General features: G+C 40.6%; 1 protein-coding gene across 2 annotated transcripts in view; it reads right to left on the bottom strand.

Annotated features, from left to right (window-relative positions):
- Positions 1-11,161: 11,161 nt before the first annotated feature.
- Serpinb13 (serpin family B member 13) overlaps positions 11,162-27,973 on the bottom strand; it is a 37,851-nt gene continuing 21,039 nt past the window's right edge. The window contains exons 6-9 of one of the 2 annotated variants that reach the window (XR_015635164.1): positions 26,499-26,641; positions 26,164-26,319; positions 13,627-14,218; positions 11,162-13,521 (exon numbers count right to left, since the gene is read on the bottom strand). Coding sequence is in view for 1 of the 2 variants with exons in the window: in NM_001107168.2 (NP_001100638.1) it covers positions 13,817-14,218; positions 26,164-26,319; positions 26,499-26,641 (701 nt within the window). In the remaining variant the exon portion in view is untranslated. Of the gene's footprint in view, positions 13,522-13,626; positions 14,219-26,163; positions 26,320-26,498; positions 26,642-27,973 lie in introns of those variants that run through there. The other variant, NM_001107168.2, reaches the window with a different exon arrangement.

Here is a 27,973-nt window from a genome sequence, read left to right as displayed (position 1 = left end):
ATCCAGGGTCAGTCCATGTATAGTCTTTGGGTAGTGGCTTAGTCCCTGGAAGCTCTGGTTGCTTGGCATTGTTGTTCATATGGTGTCTTGAACCTCTTCAAGCTCTTCCAGTCCTTCCTCTGATTCCTTCAACAGGGGTCCCTTTCTCAGTTCAGTGGTTTGCTGCTGGCATTGCCAAGTGGAGTGGTCTCTGGATGGCCTTTCCTTCAGTCTCTGCTCCAAAATTTGTCTTAGTATTTCCTCCCATGAATATTTTTGTTCTCCCTTCTAAGAAGGACTGAAGCATCCACAATTTGGTCATCCTTCTTCTTGAGCTTCCTGTGGTCTATCGATTGTATCTTGGGTAATCTGAGATTTGAGCTAATATCCACTTCTCAGTAGTGCATACCATGTGTGGTTTTGTGTGTGTGTGTTTGGGTTACCTCACTCAGGATGATATTTTCTAGTTCCATTCATTTCTCTATGAATTTTATGAAGTCATTGTATTTAATAGCTTAGTAGTACTCCACTGTGTAAATATACCATATTTTCTGCTCAATACCCCAGTGTACGAGACTTACAGGGCAGGGAAATGGGAAGGAGTGAGGGTGAATACCCTCATAGAAGTAGGGGGAGGGAGGATGGCATAAGGGATTTATGGACAGGGAACCAGGAAAGGGGATAACATTTGAAATGTAAATTTAAAAATCCAATAAAAAATCTTCATAAATAAATAAATAAATATATTGACTGGGTTTATCTATACAAAACTTCACTAATAACCTAGTTGTGGTTTTTACGTTTCAATGAACCTGTGGAGCTATAACAGGGATGAATATTTAGCCAGATAATTATTCCTAATGGATATACATGTAACACTCTATGTTGTAAGCTTTTATTTCAATTTATGATTTGAATTTTATGTGTGAACCTGTGATGAAATTTTATCATGTGGTCATGTTTTCTAAAAAGACGTACAAGTGTGAAAGACAAAGATAACCCTCAAGGGAACTGAGCAGAGGAGAACTTTTGTGGACAAAACATGTTTTAGACAGAAGTGAACTCAAGAACTTAGAAGTACAGGCCTATGCCCATACTTTGGAAGAAAAGGCCTGGGGAGTAAGAGCATTATTGTGACAACAGAACAGGAGGAGAGAGCAAGATTAGAAGGAGAATGCAGAGTAGAATAACTTAGAAACAATAGGTAACATAAAAACTAAGAGAGAAATATGCAAAATGCAGAGGGAAAGAGGAAAAAAGAAGCTGCAGAGAGTAGAAGGAGCAGGCAGCTATTTCCTAACCATGGGACAGAACAGGTCCTTTCTTAAGAAGAAGGCAGGCTTAAGGTTACTAAAAGGAACAAGCTTTTCTCTTACAAACTTGGGTGTAAGTCATTTAGCATTAAAAGGGTAGAAGCTTTTTCTTTCACTGTGTAATAAAGATTGGAGCTCATGTTTCATTCCAAATGAGTAAGTTCTTTCTGCACTGGTGGTTGGTCTTTTGTTCCATATATATATATGAATATATGGATGTGTGTAAGTATGTAATTGTGAGAATTCGTGCAAGCTGGATGCAACTGTTGAATGGAAATGTATAAACATGCATTCATGAATCTGTTTATGAATGTATGTGTTTATGCATATTTGCTTATGTAAAAGTTTTTCCTTCTGCAAGTGTTATTCTCTTCTCCTGGTTCAATAGAACTTTATTGCTCCAAACCTTCCTCTAGCTTGACAAATACAAGGCATCTGCATAAAAGGGAATAGATTCTAGCAATTAATCTTTTACTTCATCTCCTGCTATTTTACGATGAGGTGCTAAGTGCCAGAAACTGCAGTTTCTGTCCTCAGATGAACACAGAAGGCAGGTCAGTTACAGTAGCATAGTAACTTAGACATGGATAAGTAAACTTTTTAGTATTATACAGCAACCCTAAGTATCTCATAAGACAAAGTCTTACCCTTTGCCAATGTTCTTCCCCCTCCACTGCCTCAAGAAAAACTGTCAAGAAAGAAGACCCCCAGCTCTCTATTACTCTACTCTTATCTCAACTCCCCTCCCCATACCCTAAACAAACTCAATTCCATACTATATCTGTTGTATGGCTAATACCTCAGGTGAAGGGCTGCCTCAGCATGGGCCCCAGATGCATTCCTTTCCACCTCACCATACCTCTCCCTACCAAGCATATCCTGGTTCTTTTTTTTTTTTTTTTTTTTTATAAAACACAACATTGATGCCATGTGACTCAGGTTTAGAAACTCCTAGGTTTACATCACCTGCTCTCACATGGACTTCACAGCCATCAGCTTGCTCGCTAGACCTATCCATCCAAACACCTGGAAATTGGTAGTTTCCCTTACTCCACACTGGTCAGTGTAAAAGCCCCTGGTCCCTGTGGTTTCCTTGGGGATGGAGACATTCACAGTCATGACTGGCCTTCTCTCTGAACATTCATTCTAGAACCTCTAGCCCTCCCTCTTGCTCTTCTGGAAATGGTTCCCTCTCACCACTAAAAAAAATCCTAAGCTTAGGTAAACCATTCTCCCTCGGTCTACGAGCCCCCAGCTGACTCAGAGCTCAGCCTCCAGTTCACCAAGTGGTGACAGATGATATGGTCTTGCTGCCGCCTTAGCTACCACATTTGTCCTCTGGATGCTGGAACCAACAAATCTCTAGCTTCTCTTCTACTCTCACCCAGAGGAAATGTCTTCACAGCCATGCTTCCCAGTCCAATTCACAGGCTAAATTTGACCCTATTTTGAACAAACCAATAACTCTACATGGCCACTTAAAGGTGCTTTTACAACTTTCCAGCAATCCAACTATCCCTAGCCTTTTCCCTTCCCTTCCCTTGCTCTTGCATCCAGTTCCCTGTCCCCTTGATTCTGTTTTCATATTCCTGAGGCCATCCGTCCTGCCCCCTGCCCACTAAACTCTGCCACTCAGTGCTCCATTGGCAAGGGCTGGCACTCTCTGTCTCTGTCTCTCGGTCTCTCTCTCTCCCTCCCTCACCTTATACCACCTTGAGCAACCAGAGTTCACTGGCTCTCCTGCCTGAACAGAGTTGCTAAGAGAGATAGAACGCTGCTGCTTCAAGCACTGTTCTCTGTATTGCCACTCTTGCCGATATTGAGCTGCAGGAGAGCTCCTGCAGCCATTGCCCACTGCCAAGCTGAGCCTCAAACCCCTCACACTGAGATGTTGAGATTTATCTGTATGTTTGTCTTTGCCATACTTCTGTTGTTCCATTCTAAGAAAGAGAGGCACATTTCTACAGCTCAATTCTAAGGTATAACACATGACTCTTAGCACCATCTAAACCGGAGGCAGTTTTATTACTATCTGCCATCCTTGTTGTGGGCAGATAAGGTTTTTGCTATGCTATTGCTTCAGCGTCATCTTAAATAAGGGCAGTCACATGGCTATGCTGTAGTTTCAATGCCATCTTTGTTATGGGCACTCCCTAGTTCCCTGCACAGCTTGTCAAAGTCACTTAGCAATGAAGATAAGGTTTTTGTTCTTTCCTGTGGTAGTAATAATTTCTAAACTGTAAAAGATCACCACCTTAAATATATGTTTAACCTAGTTTTTGCTACCGTTATTGACTAACAATGTGCTGTCTCTATTTTCTAGATACATTCTAGAAGTAAACAAATACATGTTGTCTAACACAGATATGCTTCATGAATACTAACTAACTTAATCTTGTCAGGAATCTGCTAAATGTAATCTTAAATATTTGCGTTTGACACTCCCAAATCCTGACAGTTTACCTACCCAGCCCCCATGCCTCCAAAAACAAAGATTTGTGAATAGGGGCAAGATTCCACCTGGATTCTGGTATAACTATTGAGAAACACTGCTTCATTGCCTTGTCCACTGCCTGAGTTTGGTCTACACTGTGGGCAAAACAGGATACCCAGAGAGTTAAATGTCTCGTATTGCCTAAGTCAAGGTGGGTCATTTCCTTTCCCAGTGCCTACTCCACAGGAAAAAAGTTTCTCAACTTCTGGAACTGATGGCCAGACTGACTCTGTCCAAGTTACAATGGAGACCACAGGGACCTGGAAACTGTTTAGGAAAGGGGAATATAGACCAACCTCTGTCATCTTAATTAATACATGACTCCTAGATTATAATTTGATCTTCACAGATTTCTGATTACATTGATAGCTAAGGTAACTGTAGCTTGACAGCGAGAAAACAGACCTAGATCCTTACCCCAAGGTAGTCCACCACGATATTAGCGCATTACTAGATTTGCTAACTAGTTAAGACTACCAGATCTCTTATTAAAAAGATAGATTTGCCTTGCTCACAAGCTTCATGACATGAATTCATATGGAAGCTTTCACAGATGTGACCTTCTATTATCTAAACTCAGTTTCCAGTTACTAAATGCTTCACATTTCCTCTCCTTGCTATGTCATTGTCCTAACATTAACAAATATAGTTCTTATAATTTAGCCTAACCCTAATAAAACATTCCAATATATGATCCAACTTTTATAATCACAAGTTCAAACTTTAATTTTCCTTTTGTTGCCTTTTAGCTATGAACTTAAAGTATTTCTCATGCTAAATCTATACTACAGCTATCACAGTTACAAATAAATTTCCTTTGGTTCTCTTTTTAACTATAGACTTAAAGTGTTTCCCATGCTAAACTATATGATCAACTATCATATTCACAAAGTCATCAATATTTGAAGTTTTCTTTATTTGTCTTTTAAATGTAATATATTCAGTCCTAGACAGAAGGAAGCCCTTCTTGCTCCTTCTGCTCCACAAAAAAGGTTTTTGTCTTCTCTAAGCTCATCTTAAATACTGTTCATGTTGTTAAAAAATGTATCTCTTTTGTAAACTTACAAGCTACAGGAAATCCACTCAGATCTACCTCTCATGGACCAAATACATTCCATCTATATAAGTACACCTGTCCTGTTAATCAATAGCCTAAGTTCCCACTTGCTACCTATCCCAGACGGTGGGATTCCTCTCCTGTGCCCTAGGATTGGGACTCCCAACACCCACAACCACCAAGACCTAAGGGTTTCAAATGTACTTTGAAATGTACACCTAAGAAAAGTATTTTTTCCAAACATACTTTTATGTATTCTCTGCCTCAATATATGTGTGTGTTTCAGCATCTTGCCAAGTCCAGGTATTTACTCAAAATCTACATCCAGGACAGCTCCAGAGGAGCAATCCACAGATGTTCCAATCTACTCTTTCAGACACAGACACTTCTACTGTATCTGCTCCTTCCTATCCACAGATGGTTCCACAGACCCTAGACAGCAAGAAAACAGCCAACTCTCCTAAGACTGGGTCAACATCTCCATACCCATTTTCTTAGGTTTCCCAGACACATGTTGCCCCCAAATCAGCAGGAAGTGACTAAAGATCACATGATGATCCTATTCCTGCTTCACCATCACCTCTTTCTAGTTTTTCCTTTTTTATTTAAACCAAAATGGAGGAATGTTAGCATTCTTTCTAGGCTCCACCCCATAGTTACCTGGCAACAATCAGGTATGTCTGACTCAGGATAAAATTGGCTGTTTGGTCCCTCCTCTCTCTATTACTCTTCTATTCTCTCACCCTCTTCCCTCTCTGTCCATTCTCTCCCCATTCCCTCCCCCTCTCTCTCCACGTGTTCCTGGCTGTTGTTTCTTCTTCTTCTTCTTCTTCTTCTTCTTCTTCTTCTTCTTCTTCTTCTTCTTCTTCTTCTTCTTCTTCTTCTTCTTCTTCTTCTTCTTCTTCTCCTCCTCCTCCTCCTCCTCCTCCTCCTCCTCCTCCTTCTTCTCTTCCTCCTCCTCCTCTTCCTCCTCCTCTTCCTTCTTCTCCTCTTCTTCCTCCTCCTTCTCCTCTTCCTCCTCCTCTTCCTTCTTCTCCTCTTCTTCCTCCTCCTTCTCCTCTTCCTCCTCCTCCTCCTCTTCCTCCTCCTCTTCCTTCTTCTCCTCTTTTTCCTCCTCCTTCTCCTGCTCTTCTTCCTCCTCCTTCTCCTCTTCTTCCTCCTCCTCCTCTTCTTCCTCCTCCTTCTCCTCTTCCTCCTCCTCCTCCTTCTCCTCCTTCCCCTCCTCCTCCTTCTCCTCCTTCCCCTCCTCTTCCTCCTCCTCCTTCTCCTCCTCTTCCTCCTCCTCCTTCTCCTCCTTCTCCTCCTTCTCCTCTTCTTCCTCCTCCTCCTTCTCCTCCTCCTTCTTCCTCTCCCTCTCTCTTCCCCCTCCCTCCCTCCCTCCCTCCCTCCCTCTTTCTTCCCTCTCCCTCTGCCTCTCCCTTTCTTTCTCCCTCTCCCTCTATCTTTCCTACTCCACTTTCAACTCCCCTCTTCATGTCCTAAATTAACTCTATTCTATACTATATCCATTGTATGACTGGTACCTCAGAGGGAAGGGATGCCTTGGCATGGCCCGCAGGGACACCCCCTTCCACCTCAACATTCCTCCCTCTAGCAAACAGATCCCGGTTCTTTCTATTTTATAAAGCACAACAGTGGTGGCACAGAACTTGTGGGAATGACTACCAAGGTGGTCCACCTTGATGCCCACACCATGAAGGGAAATCAATGCCTGATAGTGCCTGGAAGGCCAGGAACCAGAGGGTAGACAGCCCAGATTCCCGAGATAGAACCAAATATGATTGAGAAAAAAATCAATGAAAAGCTTAGTAATAATAGTCAGCTATACTCATAATTTGGTCCTCCAACAACTGATGGGACAGATGCAGACATCCACAACTGACTCCATTCTTTATTCCCCACCACTGAGGGCTCCAAATCAATCCTCTTTCCTGCCTCTGAACACCATAATGTTGGTAAGAAAGAACTGGAGCTCCCTCTGCCGGCAGGCAAGAGAAAGTCAAAGCAAGCAGGCCTAGACCACAGCATTAACCTTCTTCACCTTTGTTTCCATCTTTAAACTTAATAGAAGCCCAAAAAGTTGACCTTATTAGAGTTTCTCAAGCTTTCTTGTGGCTGTCTCTTCTCTCCCCATAAGGTCTCAGTGTGTAACAATCTCTCCAAGCCCTCACAGTACACGTGAGGCATCTGCTATCCCACCACACCACTTTGGGTTGCTAGGATTTTCTGACTTCCAAAAGTAATCTCTACATCCAAATATATCACACCCTGTAAATGTTCATTATAAATGTGACTAAAATTGTGAACCATGAATATAACATGAAAATATACATACCATGCTAACACTTATAAACAAAGACCTAATTGGCTGTCAATAGAGAACAAATTGAGTTTCAGAACAACCCCTAACATGATGAGACATGAGGTTGAATGGGAATAACAGAGATCAATAAAATCCTAGACGCGCCACAGATAACCCCACACTTCAGATGTCATGTTCTAGTCACAGAGGTTGAGCCAACCAGATATTTATATGGGAGTCAGTCAATTTTAACTATCCCTTCACGAAAATCCACAAAATGAACCGTAGGGCTGAAAGCAAAAGTGAATCTAAGGAACTTTTAGAAACAAAACACAGATCGCAGTAAAGTTGAAATGAGCAAAAAGAAAAATCTTAGATAACGCCTAGAAAAGTAGATATTGTAAAACAAAAAAATAATGACTTGGATTTCATAAAATTTAAAACTAATTTTCAAAAAGCATCATCAAGAAGTATATTATATATACAATTACATATATATATACAATTATAAATATGCTATCAAGTATTCATTATCCAGTCATCTGTTGATGGATAACTAGATAGATTGATACCAATTCTTCAGTATAGTGAATTAAGCAGAAAAATACATGAGGGAGCACACAGCTCAGTGTTAGAGCATGGCATTCCCTTTAAGGCAAGGAAAGGAATTTCACTCGGGTCAAATCTTTGATGTCTCAACCATATTTTAAAAGCCTGTGTAATTGAAGACTCTATCCCACTCTGATAGTTTCTTTATCTTAAAAACCATTAATGTGAGGTGTTAATTACTTATGCAAAATCTAGTAACAGCACCACCTGGAAAATCACCTGCCTGAATAACTGGAAGGACTGGGTATTCCCCAGGGGCTTTCAACTTGAAAGTCCATCCTAAAATACTGCCTCCCACAGGGATAAGCAAAGGTGGTTTTACATGTCACTATAAATGTAACATGATGATTTAGGGGCAGTAGTGGGGGGTATTAGGCAATGTGGTCTACTGTATCTTCAACTCTAAGATAATCTAAGATAAATAAAATGGTTATATTCTAAATTTTGTTTCAAAACCACACAACCCCACTTAATTATGTTTTCTTTCTGTAAGTCAAATTAACAGAATCACTAAACTCAGTTATCAGAGCCAATAGGAGAGCAAAGAAGACAGTGGACATTTCAAGCAGGCACATGAAAGAGAAAAGTAACAATTGGTATTTATTGGACAGTTATTAATTTCTAAGCATTTTTGAAGTCCCTTTGCATTAGTTCTCTTTTTTGTTACTGAGACAAAAATACCTGTTACAAACCATTTAAAGGAAGAAGGGTTTGTTTTGCCTAAAATTAGAAGCCAGAGTCCATTGTGGTTGGGAAGGAATAGCATCAGGAATATCTACAGTTAGGGTAGACTGTAGAAAAGAACAGTTTGTGCCTATCAAGCCCCAAAGCCCACCACCAGAAAATTATTCCCTCCAGTAAGGCCGCACCTCCTAAAGGTTCCACCCCTTCTGAAACAACCAGTATTTGGGGATCAAGTGTTCAAACACAGGACCTTATGGAAAATGTTTTAAACTTAAATTACAATCTGTATTATTTAATCTCCAAAACAATCCCATATGCTATTATTTTTAGAGTGTCTTGCATTTTGTAGTTGTCTAAATTGTGATGTAGTAGGTGATATGGCATGTGGTAAATGATAGAATTTAAAATCACATTTGGGTAATGAGCTTCTGGAATCTTCCTTTGGAAGCATATCTTCATCTAGTTCTAATCCTCCCATTCCACAGCACCCTATTCCTTCAACCACTCTGCCCATTTCTCAGAAAGATATAACTTATAAAGAATGTAATATGGCCAGTGATTTACATTTGACCTGAATACTTCTCTAAATGTGACTCGTCACCACCCAAACCAAGACACATTGTCTTAAATCAACTTGCAAAAAGAATATTTGATTCTCAGGGACCTTGGATCTTACTTTACTCTATGAAGCTCAGAGATCATTTTGATGAGTTCCTTCACAAACATATTGTTATCCATAAACTTACATCGATTACACTGAAACCTTCCTTAACAAAGCTATTTGGTATTTAGCAAAAAGTGTCAGAAAAAATGACTTAATATTTACCATGAAAATTATTAGGAAATGAAGAATAAGATATAGTTGTTAGCCTTAAGAGCATAACATGTTATTAAGGGATAAACATACAAGTAACCACCCTGTGTTCTAGGAGATAAAAAAGCAAACAACTATGTACCAATGACAAAGTAATAATTCTAATGTGTTCATGGGGGATCAGGCAGGGACCCTTCTGGGACATTTCACTAACATCTAGGTAATAGGTTCCCTGGGTTGGTGTTTCCAATGCATCCTCCATTGTCAATATAGTCCTTCACCTGAGCTCTGTCCAATTCAAATAAGACTATTTTGAAGGGCATGTGAAGTATGCAATACGGAAAATGTCTTCAATGAAAGTGAGAGGCAAGAATTTTCATTTGAAAAAAAGCACTTAACTAGCCAATGTCCGGAATTTAGTTCTACAACTTCCTGCTTTCCCTCTAGTTTATGCCAACTGAAAATTATGAACTGAGATTTTTATCCTCTTAATTGTTTTAGCTCTGCCATCAATGCTGCTAGTTCCTACAAGTGACTCTGCTTTCCATTCATTACTCAAAGCAGCTAGGCTTCAGCTACCTCCCAGAACACTCACATCTTGTCAAGATTAACCTAGGGGGATCATATATTCCTCAAAGTTCCCTCTATACCAGAATATAGAATGATGAGAAAAGACACATCTAGTTTCAGTCAGCATTTCTGTTTTCCACCTAAAAGAGTCCAACAAAAGACAGCTTCTCTCCCATGATCCTCACATGAAGTCCCAGCCCGCATCCCCATCTCTGAAGTAGAATTTGTGTAGAGAGGACACATTGATCAACTAGACCATTTGAGAGCCTTGCTATGATTATAGCAGCTTTACCAGATTATCACCAGATGGCAGCCATATAGAGTATAGTTTAAAAAAAAACTCTGCTTTTGTAAAATAGAATGCTGCCCTATGATGTGAATTTAGTTTTTCCAATATCAATTTTTAACAACTTACATAGATGTTGGACATTCATTAAAAACACTTGGAAACTCAAACAAAGAGAGCTCAAATATAAAAGTGGGTGTAGAGTGAAGAAGGTGTTATTGTGGCTGTTGGGGAGCATTGATCAATGCCCAGGATGGCAACTGTAGCTAGTCACACTCCTATTCTATCTGTTTACTTGTTGGCCTGTCCCTGTTTCATTTTGAGTCACTATACTTCTTACAGTCTGATTACCAAGAGCAAGGATGAATCACCCCCTCTCTTTCTTCACTGCCTGTTTAATAGGCTGAGAAGAGGTGGCCTCATGAATGAGAGAAGCAGCAGAGCTGGTTTTGCCTTCTCATCTTCAGCATGAAAAGATGCCTGGTACCAATTACTCAGGACCTTACGTAAGTGGGACATTCGTTTCTTACAAACACATATGCAAATCCAACAACAGGTAGTATTAACTGCATCCAAAAAGATACTAAGACTACACATGATGATCAAGTGTGTTTCTCCCAGGAATGTGTGTTTTATTTAATATCCAATGTACATGTTAGTAAAGAAAAGGAAAAACCTTGCTTTAAAAAAAAGTCATGAAAATCCCCACAAACTGGTTATGGATAATGATGTAACGAGGAACATCTATAGAAGTAAGCTTTAGCCCTTATGGAACCAATTAGAATAACTCAAGATATAGAGGATAGAAACATGGAAGAATCAAGGTAAGGTGTGAGAATGTCATAATTATACAAGTTAACAGCAAACTATCAGAGGTGAAATTAAGACAATGTCACCCCTGACAGCATCAAAAAGTCGAGGTGAGTTCAACAGAAGAAGACATGTATGCAGAACGCACATATTTCTCACATATAAATATGTTCAACGAAGTGGAATGGCTACATAACTGGGGAGCTGTTTCACATCAGTGGATGAGAAGAACAGAACACAGAGTGCAGATGCAAAACTTTATACTTTTAATTAGTTGAGGCTTTCAAAGATGCCAAGAAAAGATTACATCGTTGTGATTGTTTTTTTAAAATGATCAGATCTACATCTATGTGCAGTAAATGAGTAAACTAGACTGAGGCTCTAACCTCCCCACACACAGCACACACACAGAAACTGCAAATGGACTGTTGATCTATATGGAAGAATCAAAACCATGAAACTTGTAGAATAAAACAAAATGAAGTGTTCTTTGTGGAGGAAAAGTGGTTGTAGATGTGATACCAAAAGTGTAATCTCAAGCAATAATACCGATGCGCTGGTCTCTGATCATACCTTAAAGGATGAAGCTACAGGCCAGGCGTGGTGGCACATGCCTTTAAACCCAATACACAGTGAGTAATGAACAACCAGTGGTATGTAGAAAAACTGTCTCAAACAGAAAAAAAGGAAAGAAGGAAGGAAAAGACAAAGAGAAGAAGGAAGGAAGAGATGGAGGGAAGGAGGGAAGGTGGGAGAAAGAAGGATAGAGGAAAAGAAACTGTAGTGAGATTCCATGCCACACTTTCTAGAATAAACTTGTTAAATTTTAAAGATTATAATAAACATTGACAGAGATGTAGAGAAACTAATTCTTTTTGGTTTTGGTTTTTTAGATAGCATCCTACTGGCCTGGAGCATGGTATTAGATCAGGCAGACCTCTGGTCTCATAGGGCTGCCTACGTCTACCTTCCCCAGTGCTGAGACTAAAGCTGCGTACCACCACAACTAAACCTGTGTGCCACCCAGAATACGTCTATTATACCTCCCTGCAGGGCTGTAAAGTAGGACAGTTCAACAGTTTCTCAAAATGGTAGCCAAAAAGATGGCATGTGATCCAGTACAATCCAAGAGACATGAAAACATATCCATGAAAAACAATAACTTACACACACAATTATTCATGATGGCCAATAAGTCAAAGATCAATGTTTTCAAATGACAATTGACTAAACAAATCTAATACATCTGTACATGAAATATTAAACATTAAAGAACTGAACGCTGATATGTGCAAAGACTTGGATGAGTCTTAAGCCATTGTGGTAAGTGAAAAAGAATCAAATAACAAATGATCATGTTATACAATGTTACTCATGTTATGCTTCCAGAACAGAAAAATACATAGAGTAGACATAGAATATTGGTTTCCATTAGTTAATGGACAAAGGAATGAGAAGTGGCTGTTAAATGGATTTGGAGGTTATTTCTGAAACATTAAAAATCAATTAATTCATAACTTGTGTAATGATAGCTCAAGAAAAAAAATGTATAAGGTATCGGCAACATGATCTTACTAAACCCTGATAAAACTGAAGCCTGAAGTATGTCTAAAATGCAGTGTCAACAAAACACATAGAGCTTTTCAAATGCCACTCTAAGAAAATGTCATCTGATTACCAATAAACTTGCCAAAGTGGACTTGGGGGAAGCCCAGGAGGTCTCAGCCCAAAGGCACAAGAAAAGAAGACTGAGAGCAGGAGACACTAACAGGTTATCCGATACTAAATGGTCAGCCCTGAAACCATAATATGAGTGACATTATACAGACTGAGAAGATTATGTTTAGGAATGTATATACATACATACGTACATATATACATACATACATACATACATACATACATGTATGTAAAACAATTAATGAAAAAGAATGCCATGGATTTGAAAGAGAGAAAGGAGGAACATATGAGAGGGCTTGAAGGGAGGGAAAGAAGGAAGAAATATTGTAGCTATATTATAGTCTGAAAAATAAAGAAGAGAAAATTAAAAAGAAATGTCATCTGTCTATAGATATTGGTCACTCAAGAATCCAATAGGAAACTTAAAGAGGGCAATGAAAGAAAAAGGCTGCTCTTCTAAAGGAAAGTCCAAGTGTTTCCTTTCCAAAGTCCAAAAGACTGACAGGGTTAGGTACACTTAAATTCGCAATTATTTCTAATACTGGAACCTTTCTGAAACTGACAGTGAGGGACAGACTGTCAGAATGGAGAACAAAACCAAGGAAATCTCTCTGACTGGCATACACTTCTTTAATTTGTTCCGACATTTAACTTCTGTACTCCACTGGAATGTTTCTAAATTCTCTTTCCTGAGTACAGGCCCCCAGTACCTAACGGAAAAGGGAAAAAGAAACACATTAGCTGACAAATTGTTATTTTATTTTACTTGTACCTTATAATATTCCAAGATAATAGAAATGGATGAACCATAAAATCCTCCGTAGAATCCATACCCTTCGTTTCCGAAACCTCCTCGGTTGGGGCTCGCTCCTGGTACGGACGGACTTTCAAAGAAAAACAAGTTAAGAACTGAGCTTGAGGGGCTGGGGATTTAGCTCAGTGGTAGAGCGCTTACCTAGGAAGCGCAAGGCCCTGGGTTCGGGTCCCCAGCTCCGGAAAAAAAAAAAAAAAAAGAACTGAGCTTGAGCTGACTGGGCGCCTGCGCGTTGCACACATGATTGAGATTCACTGTCAAACAAACTATGAACATGGGCTGTTGCACATTGTGCCTTGATTTAACAGTAATGTCTGAGCACAAGAGGACTTTGCAGTGCATACATGAACCTCAGGGTCTGTCAACCCCGAGCACTGGTGTTCTAATGTTCCAGCCTCACTATCTCAGGGAGAAGAAAATCTGCCAAAAAAGAGAATGCTGTCAGACTCTCTGTGCCTGACGAAGAACAAAAACGGATGGTTACAGTGTACAAGTTCGCAGCTCGCAGCTGACAAGACCTTGAAGCCCACTCCGGTGCCTGCAGTGGCCTCAACGCCTTCCTCAGTCACCACCAGGAACGATCTGTGCAGGAAGTTCTGGGTTTGCAGCCCGGAGTGCGCAGACATTCCCGAGTAGTCCGCATGCTCACTGAAGGCACTGTGAATGCCCACAGCTTCCAGCGTGGGTTGCAGATCATAGGTTTCCTCCACCTTCAAGCGGGGAAGGCGCAAGTCCACCTTCCTTTGCTTCAGTTGTCCGGGGCTGGTCCACTCTACCAACTTCTCAGGAGATAGTTTATCGATTATCTACAGTTGGAAAGGGAAATCCAAGAACACTTCAAAAGCCTCACACTGGCTTGAATCATCCAGAAAGCTGATTCTAATAATAAAGGCAGACTCTCCATCTCACTCTGTTGTCTACATAAAAATCCCTGTATTATATTATTTCTATATAGCATGGAGTGAATCTTTCAAACTAAAAACAAGGCATTTCAAATTCTGTTCTCCTCTAGTTTCTCCAAATATGTGAATATATACAGTCACAATGGATATCTAGTTTTTAATGTATTTAACCTTTTTCATTAAGTCTCCCATAAACGGATAACGTAACATAATACTTCTGTCAAGTCCCTAAGTGTTAGTCGACAGTCAACATTATTTATTCACCTTACATAAATCTAATAAGTATGAAGCCTCATAAAATATGATGAAAAATTCTGCAGATAGAAAATTAACAATTACTATAAATTTCAAATTAGGCATCCCAGTGTATTCAGCGTTGAAATTGAAATTGCTGATTTGACTAACAAAGCTGGTTTTCATCTTGTGAAACTTCCTTAGAGTGATACCCAGAAAGAGGTCCCTGTACGCATGTGTACCTACGTGCGTGCGTGCTTGCGTGTAAAACTCCAATGCACGTCCCATTTTACTCCACAATATTATTCAACGTACAAAGCTAGCAACATTCCACAGCATATATTAAATTCAGTGAGTGCCCTCCACGAATGCTAGGCTGCACTTCCCTAGTCATAGAAAAATGCTACATATTATGCCCCAGAGGCTCTGGGACAGAAGCCTTCCAGTTTCCATCTGTGCTGAAGCTGACCATATGCCACAGCTCTCAACACCCAACTCCCACCAAGAGAGAGCTGGTCTCCCAGGAGTGCTGACACACCTGAGAACACAAGTAAGCCCACCACTTCTGCTCAAATACCTGGCCCAAGAGGGACCTGCCTAGAGCCCTTAGGACACAGGAACCGAGGAGCAGCCTGGGTCAGGATCCATCAGGTTTCCATCTGTGCCCGGAGCTGACCCTGTTCCACAGCTCTCCATACCCAAATCCCACCTGGAGAGAGCTGGTCTCCCAGGAGTGCTGACACACGGGCTCACAGGAGGGACAAGACACTGTCAGAAACAGGAAAACTGGCTAACACAAGAGATAACCAGATGGTGAAAGGCAAGTGCAAGGACCTAAGCAACACAAACCAAGGCCACTTGACATCATCAGAACCAGTTGGCCCACCACAGCCAGCCGTGAATACTCCAACACACAGGGAAAGCAAGATTCTGGTTTAAAATCGCATGTCATGATGATGAAAGAGAACCTTTAGAAGGACATAAATAACTCCCTTAAAGAAATATAGGACAACACAGGTAAACAGGTAGAAGCCCTAAAGGAGGAAACACAAAAACCCCTAAAAGAATTACAGGAAAACACAGTCAAACAGGTAAAGGAATTGAGCAAAAATATCCAGGATCTAAAAGTGGAAATAGAAACAATAAAAAAAATCACAAAGGGAGACAACTCTGGAGATAGAAAACCTAGGAAAGAACCTGAGGGAAACAGACCGGATAAACAGTTCTCTGCACCCAAATCCCGTGGGAGGGAGAGCTGAACCTTCAGAAAGGCAGACAAGCCTGGGAAACCAGAAGAGACTGCTCTCTGTACATACATCTCGGACGCCAGAGGAAAACACCAAAGGCCATCTGGAACCCTGGTGCACTGAAGCTCCCGGAAGGGGCGGCACAGGTCTTCCTGGTTGCTGCCGCTGCAGAGAGCCCGTGGGCAGCACCCCGCGAGCAAACTTGAGCCTCGGGACCACAGGTAAGACCAACTTGTCTGCTGCAAGAGAGCTGCCTGGTGAGATCGGGACACACAGAGGCAGAGTTCATCTAGGACCGGGCACGTCCTATGTTTGCCGGAGGTCCCACGCCCGCGGATCCTGGCCCGCAGCAGCTCTCTGCTCCCAGACCCTGTGGGAAAGAGACCTCACTGCCTGATCAGGTGGGCACTCCTGAGGCTGCAGAGCGGAAGACACCACCAACACTGCCCACCCCTGCCCACATCCCTGGCCCAAGAGGAAACTGTATAAGGCCTCTGGGCTCCCGTGGGGGAGGGCCCAGGAGCGGCAGGACCCCTGCCTGAGACTCCGCTGGTACCTGAAGGAAACAGACCAGATAAACAGTTCTCTGCACCCAAATCCCGTGGGAGGGAGAGCTAAACATTCAGACAGGCAGACAAGCCTGGGAAACAGGAAGAGACTGCTCTCTGTGCACACATCTCGGACACCAGAGGAAAACACCAAAGGCCATCTGGAACCCTGGTGCACTGAAGCTCCCGGAAGGGGCGGCACAGGTCTTCCTGGTTGCTGCCGCTGCAGAGAGCCCGTGGGCAGCACCCCAAGAGCGAACTTGAGCCTCGGGACCACAGGTAAGACCAACTTTTCTGCTGCAAGAAAGCTGCCTGGTGAACTCAAGACACAGGCCCACAGGAACAGCTGAAGACCTGTAGAGAGGAAAAACTACACGCCCGAAAGCAGAACACTCTGTCCCCATAACTGACTGAAAGAGAGGAAAACAGATCTACAGCACTCCAGACACACAGGCTTATAGGACAGTCTAGCCACTGTCAGAAATAGCAGAACAAAGTAACACTAGAGATAATCTGATGGTGAGAGGCAAGCGCAGGAACCCAAGCAACAGAAACCAAGACTACATGCCATCATCGGAGCCCAATTCTCCCACCAAAACAAACATGGAATATCCAAACACACCAGAAAAGCAAGATCTAGTTTCAAAATCATATTTGATCATGATGCTGGAGGACTTCAAGAAAGACATGAACACACTTAGGGAAACACAGGAAAACATTAATAAACAAGTAGAAGCCTACAGAGAGGAATCGCAAAAATCCCTGAAAGAATTCCAGGAAAACACAATCAAACAGTTGAAGGAATTAAAAATGGAAATAGAAGCAATCAAGAAAGAACACATGGAAACAACCCTGGATATAGAAAACCAAAAGAAGAGACAAGGAGCTGTAGATACAAGCTTCACCAACAGAATTCAAGAGATGGAAGAGAGAATCTCAGGAGCAGAAGATTCCATAGAAATCATTGACTCAACTGTCAAAGATAATGTAAAGCGGAAAAAGCTACCGGTCCAAAACATACAGGAAATCCAGGACTCAATGAGAAGATCAAACCTAAGGATAATAGGTATAGAAGAGAGTGAAGACTCCCAGCTCAAAGGACCAGTAAATATCTTCAACAAAATCATAGAAGAAAACTTCCCTAACCTAAAAAAAGAGATACCCATAGGCATACAAGAAGCCTACAGAACTCCAAATAGATTGGACCAGAAAAGAAACACCTCCCGTCACATAACTGTCAAAACACCAAACGCACAAAATAAAGAAAGAATATTAAAAGCAGTAAGGGAAAAAGGTCAAGTAACATATAAAGGCAGACCTATCAGAATCACACCAGACTTCTCGCCAGAAACTATGAAGGCCAGAAGATCCTGGACTGATGTCATACAGACCCTAAGAGAACACAAATGCCAGCCCAGGTTACTGTATCCTGCAAAACTCTCAATTAACATAGATGGAGAAACCAAAATATTCCATGACAAAACCAAATTTACACAATATCTTTCTACAAATCCAGCACTACAAAGGATAATAAATGGTAAAGCCCAACATAAGGAGACAAGCTATACCCTAGAAGAAGCAAGAAACTAATCGTCTTGGCAACAAAACAAAGAGAAAGAAAGCAAACAAACATAACCTCACATCCAAATATGAATAAAACGGGAAGCAATAATCACTATTCCTTAATATCTCTCAATATCAATGGGCTCAACTCCCCAATAAAAAGAAATAGATTAACAAACTGGATACGCAACGAGGACCCTGCATTCTGCTGCCTACAGGAAACACACCTCAGAGACAAAGACAGACACTACCTCAGAGTGAAAGGCTGGAAAACATCTTTCCAAGCAAATGGTCAGAAGAAGCAAGCTAGAGTAGACATTCTAATATCAAATAAAATCAATTTTCAACTAAAAGACATCAAAAAAGATAAGGAAGGACACTTCATATTCATCAAAGGAAAAATCCACCAAGATGAACTCTCAATCCTAAATATCTATGCCCCAAATACAAGGGCACCTACATATGTAAAAGAAACCTTACTAAAGCTCAAAACACTCATTGGACCTCACACAATAATAGTGGGAGATTTCAACACCCCACTCTCTTCAATGGACAGATCATGGAAACAGAAATTAAACAGAGATGTAGACGGACTAAGAGAAGTCATGAGCCAAATGGACCTAACGGATATTTATAGAACATTCTATCCTAAAGCAAAAGGATATACCTTCTTCTCAGCTCCTCATGGTACTTTCTCCAAAATTGACCATATAATTGGTCAAAAAACGGGCCTCAACAGGTACAGAAAGATAGAAATAATCCCATGCGTGCTATTGGACCACCACGACCTAAAACTGGTCTTCAATAACAATCAAGGAAGAATGTCCACATATACTTGGAAATTGAACAATGCTCTACTCAATGATAACCTGGTCAAGAAAGAAATAAAGAAAGAAATTAAAAACTTTTTAGAATTTAATGAAAATGAAGGTACAACATACCCAAACTTATGGGACACAATGAAAGCTGTGCTAAGAGGAAAACTCATAGCGCTGAGTGCCTGCAGAAAGAAACAGGAAAGAGCATATGTCAGCAGCTTGACAGCACACCTAAAAGCTCTAGAACAAAAAGAAGCAAATACACCCAGGAGGAGTAGAAGGCAGGAAATAATCAAACTCAGAGCTGAAATCAACCAAGTAGAAACAAAAAGGACCATAGAAAGAATCAACAGAACCAAAAGTTGGTTCTTTGAGAAAATCAACAAGATAGATAAACCCTTAGCCAGACTAACGAGAGGACACAGAGAGTGCGTCCAAATTAACAAAATCAGAAATGAAAAGGGAAACATAACAACAGATTCAGAGGAAATTCAAAAAATCATCAGATCTTACTATAAAAACCTATATTCAACAAAACTTGAAAATCTTCAGGAAATGGACAATTTCCTAGACAGATACCAGGTACCGAAGTTAAATCAGGAACAGACAAACCAGTTAAACAACCCCATAACTCCTAAGGAAATAGAAGCAGTCATTAAAGGTCTCCCAACCAAAAAGAGCCCAGGTCCAGACGGGTTTAGTGCAGAATTCTATCAAACCTTCATAGAAGACCTCATACCAATATTATCCAAACTATTCCACAAAATTGAAACAGATGGATCACTACCGAATACCTTCTACGAAGCCACAATTACTCTTATACCTAAACCACACAAAGACACAACAAAGAAAGAGAACTTCAGACCAATTTCCCTTATGGATATCGACGCAAAAATACTCAACAAAATTCTGGCAAACCGAATCCAAGAGCACATCAAAACAATCATCCACCATGACCAAGTAGGCTTCATCCCAGGCATGCAGGGATGGTTTAATATACGGAAAACCATCAACGTGATCCATTATATAAACAAACTGAAAGAACAAAACCACATGATCATTTCATTAGACGCTGAGAAAGCATTTGACAAAATTCAACACCCCTTCATGATAAAAGTCCTGGAAGGAATAGGAATTCAAGGCCCATACCTGAACATAGTAAAAGCCATATACAGCAAACCAGTTGCTAACATTAAACTAAATGGAGAGAAACTTGAAGCAATCCCACTAAAATCAGGGACTACACAAGGCTGCCCACTCTCTCCCTACTTATTCAATATAGTTCTTGAAGTTCTAGCCAGAGCAATCAGACAACAAAAGGAGGTCAAGGGGATACAGATCGGAAAAGAAGAAGTCAAAGTATCACTATTTGCAGATGATATGATAGTATATTTAAGTGATCCCAAAAGTTCCACCAGAGAACTACTAAAGCTGATAAACAACTTCAGCAAAGTGGCTGGGTATAAAATTAACTCAAATAAATCAGTTGCCTTCCTCTATACAAAAGAGAAACAAGCTGAGAAAGAAATTAGGGAAATGACACCCTTCATAATAGACCCAAATAGTATAAAGTACCTCGGAGTGACTTTAACAAAGCAAGTAAAAGATCTGTACAATAAGAACTTCAAGACACTGAAGAAGACCTCAGAAGATGGAAAGATCTCCCATGCTCATGGATTGGCAGGATTAATATAGTAAAAATGGCCATTTTACCAAAAGCAATCTACAGATTCAATGCAATCCCCATCAAAATACCAATCCAATTCTTCAAAGAGTTAGACAGAACAATTTGCAAATTCATCTGGAATAACAAAAAACCCAGGATAGCTAAAGCTATCCTCAACAATAAACGGACTTCAGGGGGAATCACTATCCCTGAACTCAAGCAGTATTACAGAGCAATAGTGATAAAAACTGCATGGTATTGGTACAGAGACAGACAGATAGACCAATGGAATAGAATTGAAGACCCAGAAATGAACCCACACACCTATGGTCACTTGATTTTTGACAAAGGAGCCAAAACCATCCAATGGAAAAAAGATAGCATTTTCAGCAAATGGTGCTGGTTCAACTGGAGGGCAACATGTAGAAGAATGCAGATCGATCCATGCTTATCACCCTGTACAAAGCTTAAGTCCAAGTGGATCAAGGACCTCCACATCAAACCAGACACACTCAAACTAATAGAAGAAAAACTAGGGAAGCATCTGGAACACATGGGCACTAGAAAAAATTTCCTGAACAAAACACCAATGGCTTACGCTCTAAGATCAAGAATCGACAAATGGGATCTCATAAAACTGCAAAGCTTCTGTAAGGCAAAGGACACTGTGGTTAGGACAAAACGGCAACCAACAGATTGGGAAAAGATCTTTACCAATCCTACAACAGATAGAGGCCTTATATCCAAAATATACAAAGAACTCAAGAAGTTAGACGGCAGGGAAACAAATAACCCTATTAAAAAATGGGGCTCAGAGCTAAACAAAGAATTCACAGCTGAGGAATACCGAATGGCGGAGAAACACCTAAAGAAATGTTCAACATCTTTAGTCATAAGGGAAATGCAAATCAAAACAACCCTGAGATTTCACCTCACACCAGTGAGAATGGCTAAGATCAAAAACTCAGGGGACAACAGATGCTGGCGAGGATGTGGAGAAAGAGGAACACTCCTCCATTGTTGGTGGGATTGCAAACTGGTACAACCATTCTGGAAATCAGTCTGGAGGATCCTCAGAAAATTGGACATTGAACTGCCTGAGGATCCAGCTATACCTCTCTTGGGCATATACCCAAAAGATGCCCCAACATATAAAAAAGACACGTGCTCCACTATGTTCATTGCAGCCTTATTTATAATAGCCAGAAGCTGGAAAGAACCCAGATGCCCTTCAACAGAGGAATGGATACAGAAAATGTGGTACATCTACACAATGGAATATTACTCAGCTATCAAAAACAACGAGTTTATGAAATTCGTAGGCAAATGGTTGGAACTGGAAAATATCATCCTGAGTGAGCTAACCCAAACACAGAAAGACATACATGGTATGCACTCACTGATAAGTGGCTATTAGCCCAAATGCTTGAATTACCCTAGATGCCTAGAACAAATGAAACTCAAGACAGATGATCAAAATGTGAATGCTTCACTCCTTCTTTAAAAGGGGAACAAGAATACCCTTGGCAGGGAATAGAGAGGCAAAGATTAAAACAGACACAGAAGGAACACCATTCAGAGCCTGCCCCACATGTGGCCCATACATATACAGCCATCCAATTAGACAAGATGAATGCAGCAAAGAAGTGCAGGCCGACAGGAGCCGGATGTATATCGCTCCTGAGAGACACAGCCAGAATACAGCAAATACAGGGGCGAATGCCAGCAGCAAACCACTGAACTGAGAACGGGACCCCTGTTGAAGGAATCAGAGAAAGAACTCGAAGAGCTTGAAGGAGCTTGATACCCCTTATGAAGAACAATGCCAGTCAACCAGAGCTTCCAGGGACTAAGCCACTACCTAAAGACTATACATGGACTGACCCTGGACTCTGACCTCATAGGTAGCAATGAATATTCTAGTAAGATCACCAGTGGAAGGGGAAGCCCTTGGTCCTGCTAAGACTGAACCCCCAGTGAACGTGATTGTTGGGGGGAGGGCAGTAATGGGGGGAGGGTGGGGAGGGGAACACCCATAAAGAAGGGGAGGGGGAGGGATTAGGGGGATGTTTGCCTGGAAACCGGGAAAGGGAATAACACTCGAAATGTAAATAAGAAACACTCAAGTTAATAAAAAAAAAAAAAAGAAAACCTAGGAAAGAGATCAGGAATCATAGATGCAAGCATCACCAACAGAATACAAGAGATAGAAGAGAGAATGTCAGGGTCAGAGGATACCATAGAAAACATCGACACAACTGTCTAAGAAAATGCAAAATGCAAAAAAGCTCCTGACCCAAAACATGCAGGAAATCTAGAACACAATGAGAAGATCAAACCTAAGGAAAATAGGTATAGAAGACAGTGAAGACTCCCAACTTAAAGGGCCAGTAAATTTCTGCAACAAAATTGTAGAAGAAAATTTCCCTAAAGAGATGCCCATACTAAGAGAGACCCTGGACTCTGACCTCATAGGTAGCAATGAATATCCTAGTAAGAGCACCAGTGGAAGGGGAAGCCCTGGGTCCTGCTAAGACTGAACCCCCAGTGAACTAGATTGTTGGGGGGAGGGCAACAAAGGGGGGAGCATGGGGAGGGGAACACCCATAAAAAAGGGGAGGGGGAGGGGGATGTTTGCCCGAAAACTGGGAAAGGGAATAACACTCGAAATGTATATAAGAAATACTCAAGTTAATTAAAAAAAAAGAGAGAGAGATGCCCATAAACATACAAGAAGCCTACAGAACTCCAAATAGATTGGCTCAAAATAAAAGATTCCTCCTCTTACATAATAGTCAAAACACTAAATGCACAAAACAAAGAAAGAATACTAAAATCAGTAAGGGAAAAAGGTCAAGTAACATATAAATGCATACCTATCGGAATTATACCAGACTTCTCAACTGAGACTATATCATACAGACCCTAAGAGAACACAAATGCCAGCCCAGGTTACTATACCCAGCAAAACTCTCAATTAACATAGATGGAGAAACCAAGATATTCCATGACAAAACCAAATTTACATAACATCTTTCTACAAATCCAGCCCTACAAAGGATAATAGATGGAAAACTCCAACACAAAGAGGGAAACTACACCCTATAATAAGCAAGAAAGTAATCTTTTTTCAACTAACCCAAAAGAAGATAGCCACACAAACATAATTCCACCTGTAACAACAAAGGTAGCAGGAAGCAACAATCACTATTCCTTAACATCTCTTAACATCAATGGACTCAGTTCCTCAGTAAAAAGACATAGACTAATGAACTGGATACGTAAACAGGACACATTTTTGCTATATAGAGGAAATGTGCCTCAGTGATAGAGACAGACACTACCTCAGAGTAAAAGGCTGGGAAAAATTTTTCCAAGCAAATGGTGCCAAGAAACAAGTTGGAGTAGCCCTTCTAATAAAGTTGACTTTCAACCAAAAGTTATCAAAAAAGATAAGGAAGAAGGACATTTCATACTCATCAAAGAAAAAAAATCTGCCAATATGAACTTTCAATTCTGAACACCTATGCTCCAAATTCAAGGACACCCACATTCATAAAAGAAACTTTACTAAAGCTCAAAGCACACATTGCACCTCACACAATAATAGTGGGAGATTTCAACACCCCACTTTCATCAAAGGACAGATCATGAAAACAGAAACTCAAGAGGGACACTGAAAATAACAAGTTAGGAAACAAATGGATTTAACAGACATCTATAGAACATTTCATTCTAAAACAAAAGAATATACCTTCTTCTCTGCACCTCATGTAACCTTTTCCAAAATTGACCATATAATCAGTCAAAAAAAAAAAAAAACCAGGCCTTAACAGATATAAGAAGATTGAAATAATCCTACGCATCCTATCAGAACACACATGCCAGGAACTAAGACTGGTCTCCAATAACAACAAAAACAACAGAAAAAACACATGTATATGAAAGCTAAACTATGCTCTACTCAATGATAACTTGGTTAAGGAAGAAATAAAGAAAGAAATTAAAGACTTTTTAGAATTTAATGAAAATGAAGGTGCAACATACCCAAACTTATGGGACATAATGAAAGCTGTGCTAAGAGGAAAACTCATAGCTCTGAGTACCTCCAAAAAGAAACAGGAGAGAGCATACACTAGCAGATTGGCAGCACCCCTGAAAGTTCTAGAACAAAAAGAAGCAAATACATTCAAGAGGAGTAGATGGCTGGAAATAATCAAACTCAGGGCTGAAATCAACTAAAAAATTAATAAATAAATAAATAAATAAATAAATAAATAAATAAATAAATAAATAAAAAGGAAACAAAGAATCAAAAAAATAAACCCTTAGCCAGACTAACCGGAGAGTACAGAGACAGTATCCAAATTAACAAAATCAGAAATGAAAAGGGAGACATAACAACAGAAACTGAGGAAATTTGAAAAATCATTACATCCTACTACAAAAGCCTATACTCAACAAAACTGGAAAATCTGGGTGAAATGGACAATTTTCTAGATAGATACCAGGTACCAGAGTTAAATCATGATCAGATAAACCATCCAAACAATCCCATAACCCCTAAAGAAATAGAAGTCATTTAAAGTCTCCCAACCAGAAAAGAAAGAAAGAAAGAAAGAAAGAAAGAAAGAAAGAAAGAAAGAAAGAAAGAAAGAAAGAAAGAAAAGAAAAGAAAAGAAAGAAAAGAAAGAAAAGAAAAGCCAAGAACCAGATGGGTTTAATGCAGAACTATTCTCAACAATAAAAAGAACTTCTGGGGTAATCACCATTCCTGATGTCAAACTGTATTACAGAGCAATCGTGATAGAAAAGAAAAAAAAAAAAAAAGACCCTGCATGGTATTGGCTCAGAATGGATGCTTCAATCCTCCTTAGAAACGGGAACAAAATAATCAAGGGAAGTAGAGAGTGGGAGAGACTTAGGAAGAAGGAAGGAGGGGGAGTGGAAAAAGAGGGGCAGAATCAGGTATAAAGGAGTTATGAGAAGGTGTGGAGGAGCTGAAGGGGCCTTATCTGGCATCAGTGGGAGGGGAGGCCCTTGGTCCTATGAAGGCTTGATGCCCAGTGTAGAGCAATGCTATGACAGTGAGGTGGGAGTTAAGGGGGTGGGGGGAAGCATCCTCATAGAAACAGGGTAAGGAGAGATGAGATGGGGGGTTGCAGGGTGGAAAGGGGATAACATTTGAAATGTAAATAAATAAAATATCCAATTTAAGGAAGGAAGGAAGGAAGGAAGAAAGGAAGGAAGGAAGGAAGGAAGGAAGGAAGGAAGGAAGGAAGGAAGGAAGAGAAAAAAGAGAAAAGAAAAGAAAAAAGAAAAAAGCTAATTTAATACTAATAATACTCAGTAACAAAGAAGTTTGGGAGATTAATGTTTGGAAAAAACTTACAAAATAAGTATTTGGAGCAACACCTTCCTGGTGTGTCCAAAACACAAAACAGTAGCCTTGACACTGTTTTGAAAAAGAAGAGAGTTGGACCTAAGTCAAGAATAAGGATCAAAAGAAATCTTAAATTCAAAATCCAAGGGTTTGCTGAGCTGCATGCAAAATCTTTTAATTCATAGATATATAGTTTTCCAGGCGAAATGTTGTGTTATTCAACAGAGATCAGCTGGTAATCATTTCACGAAGTGAGAAATACTTCCCAAGTGTCACAGCCAGGTACCAAATGTTCAGAAGCCTTGTTTCCAGGTTCACTGAGTAAAGGCAATGCAACACAGAATGACAGAAAATGGTATAGACCAGAAGATGCCAAGGTTTACGGTTTACCTTCTCTAGGCCATCTATGTCATTGGGCAGAAGCACGAACATGCTGAAATCACTGTTTTTATATGGAATCCCCACAATTTTGGCCTGCAGGTCCTCTAAGAGGGTGAAGCTGAAGGAGCTGCACTGGGCCATCATCTGCACAGGTTTGCTTATGTTCTTCAACAGATAAACAGAAACAAAGTTGTTAAAATCAAAGTCATATGGCGCCCAAGTAGCCCGTGGAAATAATACAACCTCACACAGTGCCAAAAGCCTGAGTAACTGAATAAGCACTTGGCCAAGTGACATTAGACTGTACCTGTCAGATATAAGCAGACATAGATGAAGAACCATACCTTGTTCAGCCAGAAGTCCTCCTCCTTGGTATGTTCTTTCTTAAATTCTCTGTCCCACAGGCCTTTAAAATAAACTGTATTTATCAGCACCAGTTTGGTGGAGCTGTTCAGAGAGCCTTCAGGAAACAGGTCCTTGACTTTTTCTGGGAAAAATAAAGGAACAGAAAAGACTGGTAATCATGAACCATGTGTGTGGCCCATGGGGATGCGGATGAACTTGGCTAATCCTTAACACTGTAGCCAAGTGAACACCTGAGGGACCTTGCTCACCAAGGATTTGCTGGCAGGATCAGTGGGAAGTTTCTCATATTGCCTGTTTCCATACAGTTGTGCTTAGTACAAACTGAGGCAACTTATTTACACTCTTGTGCCTCAGTTTCCATATTTATAAAATAGAAATATGACCTGCTTCATGAGGTTGTTGAAATGAATAAATAAATGGTTTAGTATATGTGAACCTGTGATCACTACCTGGCATTTCCTAATCACTCAGTTTGGTTATTTATTCTGATCTATTGAATAGAATCCTCGCGGCTGTGGTTTGCAAGTTACTTATTTTGTTAGAAACAGAATTTGTGGTATATATTTGATATGGGGTGCTTGCCTATGCACCCCAAAGTCCAACATCAGATTGCCTTCCACCATCACATTCCCCCTTGACAGAGATGTTTCCTGAACCTGGAGCTCAGCACTTCAAGTAAGCTAGCTGGCTAGCAAGTGTTGACCTCTTTCCACCCTGCAACCCACAATGCTAATCACAGACCCACCCCACTGTCCTGAGCTTTGGCATGGGCTCTGGAGATCTGAACCCTGTTATTTCTGCTATGTAGGTGTCTCCTCAGTCCCAGAAATTTATATTTTGGATTTTTGTTCAGTTCGCACCATACTAAATACTGAAAAATTCTGTTCAGCTAACTTCTCAGTATACTCCTATTTTCTGATTACTTTAATTTTCTTTCCCTAGATAAAATACTAAGAAGAATGTTCACTGAGAGGACAGATTTCATTAATAGAGGTAATAGAAAATGGATGATATTACCTATCGCTCCCCAAAGAGGATTTCCATCTTAATTTTTCTTATATGTCTGATTTATAACAGAATGAGGAGAGAAGGATTGGGGAGGGATTCCTCAAATCTTATACCATGGAAGGTTCTGAAGGTTTAATCATTTCTACAAGATGTCCACGTGTGAAAGAGACCCAAGCGACCCTAGCTGTTGGCAGCAGACGGGTCCTAGTGGAAGAGCTGTGTGCACCTCACTTGACAAAGGAAGTGGAAATCCTCTACGCCATTTTCACTTAGGGCCCCAGACTCAGAGAGAAAGTCTGTGGTACAGTGAATAAACTAAAGGCAAGCATGGCGCCAACCCTGAGACAGCAAAGGAACTATGAGTCACAGTCTGTGCAAACAACTCCCCACCATCAAATCTCTCCACATATGCCGAGTCCATTCTGTCCGCTGCAGTGCCCTAGCC

Source organism: Rattus norvegicus, chromosome 13 (genome assembly GCF_021556685.1).
Source record: "Rattus norvegicus strain SHRSP/BbbUtx chromosome 13, alternate assembly SHRSP_T2T, whole genome shotgun sequence".
Taxonomy (NCBI): domain Eukaryota; kingdom Metazoa; phylum Chordata; class Mammalia; order Rodentia; family Muridae; genus Rattus; species Rattus norvegicus.
This window is presented reverse-complemented; position numbering and strand designations above follow the sequence as displayed.